Raw genomic sequence first — 8,703 nt, 5'->3', positions numbered from 1 at the left:
CTAAATTCGGAATAACAATTGGGTGAAAATCACCTTCCCCCCTCCAACTTTGAATAATAGACACTCTCTCCTACCATCTTAATTGAATTTTTTAAACACCTATTTAACCCTTTATTTATCAACCTTGGGTTCTTTTAAAAAAAAAAAAAAAACTTTTTATAATCTCATCATATGGTCGGGTTTTTTTTTCAACACCAAACCACTAGTCGGATTTTTTTCTCGCTTTATCGGTTTGGTGCGGTTTGTCGATTTACTTTGTACACCCTAACTCTGATTGTCAAAATCAGTTGACCCAATCCAAAACTACAGTTGTAGAATCTCCGTACTTGAATGTGAAGATAATGATAATTAAGTATCGAATAACTTAACTAACTTCAACTAACATTTTATTTTATTTTAGTTTTCCCTTATTTATGGGCGTTGGATATTCGTATTAGGGTCCGACTAATTTCGGAATAACAATTGGGTGAAAATCATTTTCCCCCCCTCCAACTTTGAATAATAGACATTCTCTCCTTCCATCTTAATTGAATTTTTTGAACACCTATTTAACCCTCTATTTATCGACCTTGGGTTCTTTAAAAAAAAAACAAAAAAAACAAAAAAAAACAAAATCTTTTTATAATCTCATGATATATTTTCTTAATCAATATCACTTATAAAAAGAATCTTATTTCTAAAGTGGAAAAATATAAAAATAGTAATCAAGCATATAAGATAATGATATCGAATAATGAACGAAAGGAGCAAAGTAAAAATAATTTGCTCATATAAGTAATTTTACCAATGGCAATCAAATCAACAAAAACCTATTACACATTTGAGGACAAAAGAGAGCCAGAACTATTTAAGCGTATATTCAGTGCAATTAATACAAAAAAAAAAAAAAAAGAGGGAGAGACAGAGAGAGTTATTAGATTTATTAAGTAGTTGGAGCCTGGAGGGCAAGTTTGATTTTAAAAAAAAATGGAGGAAGAAATTATTTTCACTCATTTAACAACGTATTTTTAGTGACAATTAAGACTTTTTAATGTCAAAAAAAATGGAGGAAGAAATTATTTTCACTCATTTAACAACGTATTTTTAGTGACAATTATGACTTTTTAATGTCAAAAATTTAACTAATTATAATTATTTGTCTCAAATTGTGAACAACATTAGTGACGATACCAATTTGACAAAATATAATTCTAATGTTGTGGTTAATATTACTCAATATATGATGCAAGCCTATGCAAATTTTTTGGTGGAAAATGAGAGTACAAGAAGGGAGAATTTTATTTTTTTTCATTTTTCCAGTCGACTAGTTTGGATAAACAATTGACTTGAGTTAAGAAGTAAGAGGAAAGCAGTAAACAAATGAATGAAAGAGTGCAAGAATTAAAAGTGACACACAATGTTTTTATACTTATTCAAATTCAATGTGAATTCTAATCCAGACTCCTTGGATCGGATCGTAAGAGAGTTATCTATGTTAGCTCCTTGAATTCTTGTTTGGTACAGGTTTCTTGGTGGTATTTGTGACCACCACTTTCTGACAGATCCGTAGCTTCTTTTCTATGAGTTGATGCAGAGCCTCTCCAACTATTTTTATCTCTCTTTTCACCTTTCTTCACAAAGTAAATCTACAAAAATGAAATAAATATTTTTGCTAAGAGTAAAACAAAGATCTTGATTTGCTGGGTAGACTTTTATGTCTTATTCAGTTGATCTTCGTCATGTATAAAAACCCGTGAGCTAGCGTCCTTTGGGCAAATTTTGAAACTTATCTGATTTGAACTGGAATGGTAACCCAAAAGAATTTAATTAATTCTTGTAAGGACTTAATTAGATTGGTTCCTTTCCAAGAATAAGGGCGGAACTAATTTGTGGTTACTTCCCATTACATCGTCAATCTAATCATACTCGCACATTCACTCTTGCATCCATAATTGTTTTCTAAAAGTGTGAATGGATTTCTTTCCTTTATCTGTGTAAGCGTAATCTCAAGCTTCCTTATGCGCAGATTCTTGCTCTCCTTCCTTGATTCCTTGATTCAATAGATTCTCCATAGATTAAAAGTGAGTTCTAAAAACTCTTATTAGTAGAAAAAACTTTTATTACGAAATTTGTGTTTCATCATTGAAAATAAGCAACTCATGTATTTAAATACGAAATGTAATTTAAGTCATAAAAAGTAAAGAATTAGTGATGAGATTTTTAATGTAAAATTCAATGTGGATCCTAATCCAATTAAATATCACATTTATTGCAGTAACAAAGAGCAAAATAATAGAGTATTAATTATAAAAGTCTAGAAACAGAAATGTAAATTAACATAGTGTAAGCTAGCGTCAATTTTTTTTTTTTTTTGACGCAATATATGCCTCTTATTTACGATGTACAACTTTTACAAGAAAGCCATTACTGGACGGAGACGAGTAAAGAAGTTCATAATCTTTTTCCTCCATGGCCGGCACAAAATGAAACCGGCGTAAGACAGCGGCGACGACAGTTTTCATTTGCGCCAACGCAATCTCTTTTCCCAAACAAATTCTTGGACCTCCATGGAACACTGGATATGTGTAAGAGTCTCTAGCCAAGAAAGTCTCATGATTTTCTTCACTTCTCTTGAGCCACCTCTCAGGACGGAAATCCGGCCAATCGGAACCCCACAATTCCGGTGACCTCCCCATTGCGTAAGTATGAAAGATAACAGTAGTCCCCATGTTCACATTTGTACCATCAGGCAATACATCGTCTTGTGTAGCTTCCAGTCCACCTAGAGGGACTGGAGGGTAAAGTCTCATGCTTTCAAAAATTGAAGCATGGGTATAAATCATATCCCTAATATCCTTTTTCTCATCTTTGACTTCTTTAACAATCTTATCTTCCACGTTTGGGTTCTTTGAAACTGACAAGAAAAACCATTTTAAAGCTGCTAGAAGGGTCTCCACGCCTGCCAGAATGAGATTTATGGAGGCACCGATAAGGATCTCCTCCTCATCATCATCATCGTCATCCCGCTGATCGTTATTATTATTACTACTCATTAATAATAATCCAGATATGAAATCATCATTATCATAATTAATGTTTTGATCAAGCAGTACTCGTCGAGCAGCTTCATTCTTCCTGCTTATTATTTGTCTAAGAAATTCTCTCATTTCGGAGATTTCAAGTTGGAGTCTCTTTTCAGAGCCCATATTGAGAAACCGTTTGGCTTTCCATGTTACAGAAAATAACCTCATCCAGCTGAGTTCTTTTGCAGCCTCGAAAGAGTCAGCGAATTTGGTCTGTGGGAACAAATTATTACTGTTACTAGTAGATAAATAGGCCAGGTCGTGGCCAAGTACCATTCGAAATACAACGTCGTATGTGAATCTGCGTAGGATGTCATTAAGATCTACAAGGGCACCCGTATTGGAGATGAGAAAAGGAAGGAGACGATTGGATACTTCATTGTTAGTGACTAGCATGGCAAACTTAAGAAATGATCTTGAATTAACTCGGTGGCCGAACAACTGTCTAAGTTTTTTCCAACGTTGTTGGCCACCCTCTGATAGGAAAAGGTTGTCTTGGAACAAGTCCTGATGAGCGGCACGAAAGTTTTTGGTTTTCTGGTAGATATCAAAGCGAGTCTTGAGAATGTGTTGGACGTTGGCAGGGTTAGCAGTGAGAATGTGAGGGTGGCGCCTTAGAGGGAAATGAAGGAATTTGGTTTTATAATTAGTAGTTGAAACAAGCAATAGCTCAGCTGTCCATTGAATCATGCAATGTCGATTTCTTAGGATTCCCACAACATGACCTAACAATGGATATGGTCTCGGAAGGATATTAGTATTGTAATTATCAGACTTATTACTCGAGTATGAGCCAAGGTTAACCAAAAAATAGAGAAGCAAAGCTGCTGATAACAAAAACACCCAATAGAAATTCAAAAGATATTGATCTGCCATCGTTAATCAAAAGAGATTATGATGAGGATCTTTAGGTTGAGAAAAAGAGGAGCTTGTATTGCATATAGCTTGTTGGAGATATATGGCTTATATATATACTCCTTTAAGGGGGGAGAATATATTTTATATACGCTATCCTTTTTCAAAAGTCAAACTATATAAAGTTTGACCAATATTTTGAGATTTATTTTTTTCACCACCATATTGATAGGAGAAGAATTGAAATATAGCACTCATTATGTAGTTTTTGAATATCTAAATTATAATTTTTAAAATATTGAATTGATTTAATCTAATTTAACTCCGAAGATTGGTCAACTTGACTCCTGAAAAGCCAAAGAGGAAGACTAAGATGGGATAGAGGGAGTAGATACTTAGGTTGAGAAAAAAGAGGTGGTTTGCACAAAATTGGGTATCATATTATAATGTATTCCTTTTATTAATGCGACGCAAACAATTCTATATCGTATCTTCGAGATCTCATTACTTGTTAATTTGAAGTTTGAACGAGTTATCGGGAACTACTTACTAAGGGCACCTACAAGGCTACAACGGAACTAATGATAATATACAAGATCAGATTTTAGTTGCTAGTTTAATATTATAAAATGAAGAGCGTGCGACCAAATTGTGTTAGTAATATTATGTGGCAAAAAAAAAAAAAGGACCAAATGGTACTACTTAATAACGGATAATTTAAGGAAAATGTTTCATTTAGAAGAAAAAAGAAAAAAGTGTATTATCTAAGCAAAGGAAATCTGGCAAACAACATGAGCGATTCGATTGTTCAACTGGAATATTGTGATCGTGTCCCACAAGAGTATGAGGCCCAATTAGGCTGTGTTGGGTAGTTCATGGGCTCTGGCCCAATTCCAAGAAATTGGGTTTTGCTGAAGGGAAAGGCATCAATTGGGTCATTTGCACTTCTTTCCTATTTTGTGTTGGCCTTTATTTTTTGGCCTTGAAATGGGTTGATCTTTAATTTTTTATTTTTCAAAATCGACTTATCTTGTGGGCGTAAGTTAACAGCGTAATAGTCATTTGGCTAGCTATGCTCCTGGCCTACTCTACTCATTTTTGACACAAAAATCGAATCGTGTTTTATCGGGCAATTCGTCTTTGTTTAGCCAGAAGGACATAGAAGTAGCAAAGAATGCAAATAGATTGGATGTTTTTGACCCGGTAAGCTTCATCTTTTACGTACTTAACTAGTAATTTGTTTCCAAAACTTTTCTCTTGACAAATGTTTTAATTAATTTGCAGAAACTTTATCCGAAGGAAAGTGATTTTGAGTCTCTTCTCCAAGATTTTAGTTTGGCTTATGGAAAGTGGGACTTTGATCCACTAGAATTTGGTAATCCATTTACTGAAAATGAAAGGTCAGTTCATATTTGGCAAGGTTGTGAGGACAAGATAGTGCCGTGTCACTTACAAAGATATGTATCCAAAAGGCTACGTTGGGTTCATTATCATGAAGTTGGCGATGGAGGACATGCTTTATGGCATGTTGGTCCGGTTGGTGAAGCTATTTTGAGGTCCCTTCTGCTTGGAGAAGACCCACATCCATCAACAATATAATATAACAAGATCAAGATTACTCTGTTTCTTTGAAATTCATTTGGCAGTCTAATGACATGAATTATGATTATGAAAACATCTGGTCAATGAAAATTCATCTAGTTGACCTAAACTTGTTTATTATTCGGACGTGAGTCTTAGTAATGCTATCATTGTATTTTCTTTGGAGTTTGTTTTTGAATTCCACATTTATAGCATTCAGTTTCAGATGTAATGAAGTACATTTACCACCAAAGCATAGTTTTCAAGGCACAACTAATTAACACCCTCTCGATCGAGCTAGTTGCCTACTACTTTAATGACTTCTACAATCCTTAATTTCCAACCTAAGCCAGGGGCTATGACCGGCAATTGTCCCACTAAGCGGGCCTATTCAATTTTAACCTGCTTGTATGTCTCAATTTAATGAAATTTACAATCACTCATTCGTAATTAAAAGCCTGTCTTACTTGTAATCATATTAAGCAATCAGCGACGCTATTAAAGCATGAAATAGATTAAGTGTATGCCTAATAGGAAATATCTTTCAATTGAGGTGTCTAAATGAAAAGTGATGACAACTTAAGGGGCCATCTATGCATTGGTATTTGGCCTCTAAATACTATCCTTCAAATGCAATGATTCATACAGCAAAAAAAAATTGAGGTGGTCTGATTTTTTATGTCCTCTTATGTGTGAATCTTTTCCTTACATTCAGGGAGAAAAATTCAACTAGCTGATATCATGGCCAATAGAAACTTATAAGCTGTTTGGAACTTTAGTGATCCCTCAATTAGTATGTAGTGTGTAGTCTTCATGCTAAGTAGTATATACTAATATACAGGGAAAACAACACAAAATGTTCACTATAGGCAAATTATTTCACGAAAATGCCCCCTCCATAAACTAATTTCACAAATATTCCCTCGGCTGAATTTTTTTACCGGAAAATGTCTAGCTTCTCTTGTCATTAGAAAACACCAAGCAATTTAATGCAATTTAATGTTGTGTCTTAATTTTCTTTTCTTTTTTTTTTGTTTATTAGTTTCTCTTTCTTCTCTTTTTCCTTTTTATTTGTACGTTCCCACGTGGGTTATGTGTTGTGTTCTTTTCATTTTGTTTTTTTTTTCTTTCTATTTTGTCCTTTTCCTTTTTATTTTGTTTTTCTTTTGAAGGATAAAAATAAAACATAAGGAAAATATTAACTAATTATTTTTATATTAATAAACATATAGAAAAAAATAAATAATCAGACTACAACAACAAATAATTAAGAAAAATACTAGAGTCACAAGCTTATTTAATAAAACCTAAATTAATAATAAATAAAAAAAATCTCTTTTGAAAAGAAAACAAAACTTATATCTAAAATAAGACTCTATTTTTTATAACCCTTTTAACAAAAATTAACTTGCTAAACTTGATAGAAAAAATTAAAATATAAAAATGTAAGCTTAAACACTATTTGTTGTATTTTATTATAATTTTTTTTTCTTTTAAAGGAATGAACTTGTCATTTATGATACCATGTCAGTATGTGATATATTCTATGTCGATATCATAAAAGACTAAAGAGATTTCTTTGGAAGGAATGCATCAGTCCTTTATGATACCCTGTCAGTAAATGATATAATATAGGACTGAGTGTTTTTCTTGAATTAATGAACTGTTAGTCCTCTATGATACCTTTTCAGTATATGGTATATCAGGTAGGTGCCATAGAGGATTGAGTGTTTTCTTGAAGGAATGAATCAAACTTTTATGATACCCTATCAGTATATGATATACACCATGTGGGTAGCATAGAGGATTTAGCTGTGTTTTTCTTGAAGAAATGAAGTAGTCATCTATGATACCCTGTCAGTATATGATAAATATCATATGGGTATCCTAGAGGACTGAGGAGTGTTTTCTTTTGAAGGAATGAACCAGTCCTTTATGATACCCTATTAGTATGTGATATATATCATGTGAGCTTCATAGAGGACTGAGTAATGTTTGTTAAAAATTGAATCTACCATCTACGACACCCTGCCAATGTATGATCTGTACAGTTTTGGTATCATAGAGGACTGGGGTTTTTTCTTGAAGGAATGAACGGTCATCCTCTATGATACCCTGTTAGTATATGATATATACTGTGTGGGTATCATAGAGGATTGAGGAGTGCTTTTTGAAGGAATGAACTAGTCTTCTATAATACTCTGTTAGTATATAATATATATCATGTGTGTATCATAATATATTGCAACAATATACTTCAACTGCTACTGATTTGGTATTCTTTATGCTAGAATAAGTTTGTTTTTTGATAATTGATATAGAAAAAAATAAATTAAAAATTAAAAATACACTATATCAGTTATCTTTTTTTGTTGATATAGGAAAAAATAAAGGAGCCAAAAGGTGTATACAATCACCAGAAATTAAAAAAGAAGAATAAAGAAAAAGAGCAACAAAAGTGAACGAAATTAGATTATAGAGAAAAAATAAAAGAAAAGGAGCAAAAAAAAAAATGAATGAAATTAGATTATGAGAAAAAAAAAAAGAAAAAAAATTTAAAAAGGAACAAGAAATAAAGAAGAAAAAAAAGAAAAAAAATGGAGCTGGAATTAAAATAGAATCAGATTATGATGAAAAAAGAAAATAAAGAATAACAATATTTGGGAAAAAAATAAATGAACAAAAAGGAGAAAAAAGAAAAAATAAATAAAGAAAAAACAAGAATATATTTAAAAGGAGAACACAATGAAAAGAAGAAAAGAAGTAGAGAAATAAAAAAATTAAAAGAGACAATTACCTACAAAAGTTACAATGGGTAGAAGGGGTGTTTAGTTTTAGGAGTACGAATGTAAAGGGATAGAGCTGCGTAATTAATTTGTCAATTGGTATTTGTGTTCTTTTCCCATTACTACTTAAATATAAAAAATGACATTCTTTATAGATATACTAAAAATGAAAACAAGGCACACAAATTGAAATAGAGAAATGGGTACAACTTTATTTAGTCATACTACATTTTTTTATTTTTGAGTCAACTAGCATATTGATATTTAAAGGGGTGACAGCTGTTTTGTGGCAATTTCAATTGGTTTTTATTATCTTGAAATCCAAGTATGGAGATACTTGGCTTGCTCCTCAAAACAATTGTGGAGCGATTTATCTACAGCTGTGCGACAGCTCTAGTCTTTGGTCCGTATGTTACACA

General features: G+C 32.5%; 2 protein-coding genes across 2 annotated transcripts; one reads left to right on the top strand and one right to left on the bottom strand.

Moving 5' to 3' along the window:
- Nucleotides 1-2,369: 2,369 nt before the first annotated feature.
- LOC132054008 (cytochrome P450 94A1-like) lies at nt 2,370-3,938 on the bottom strand. Its single transcript, XM_059446093.1, has one exon. It carries the CDS (start codon nt 3,936-3,938, stop codon nt 2,370-2,372), a length of 1,569 nt encoding a protein of 522 aa, XP_059302076.1.
- A 770-nt stretch (nt 3,939-4,708) lies between these two features.
- Nucleotides 4,709-5,516, top strand: LOC132054007 (uncharacterized). Its single transcript, XM_059446092.1, has 3 exons — nt 4,709-4,785; nt 4,988-5,120; nt 5,202-5,516. Exons 1-3 carry the CDS (start codon nt 4,709-4,711, stop codon nt 5,514-5,516), a joined length of 525 nt encoding a protein of 174 aa, XP_059302075.1.
- The last annotated feature ends 3,187 nt before the right edge of the window (nt 5,517-8,703 follow it).

Source organism: Lycium ferocissimum, chromosome 4 (genome assembly GCF_029784015.1).
Source record: "Lycium ferocissimum isolate CSIRO_LF1 chromosome 4, AGI_CSIRO_Lferr_CH_V1, whole genome shotgun sequence".
In the NCBI taxonomy this organism is placed as follows: domain Eukaryota; kingdom Viridiplantae; phylum Streptophyta; class Magnoliopsida; order Solanales; family Solanaceae; genus Lycium; species Lycium ferocissimum.
This window is presented reverse-complemented; position numbering and strand designations above follow the sequence as displayed.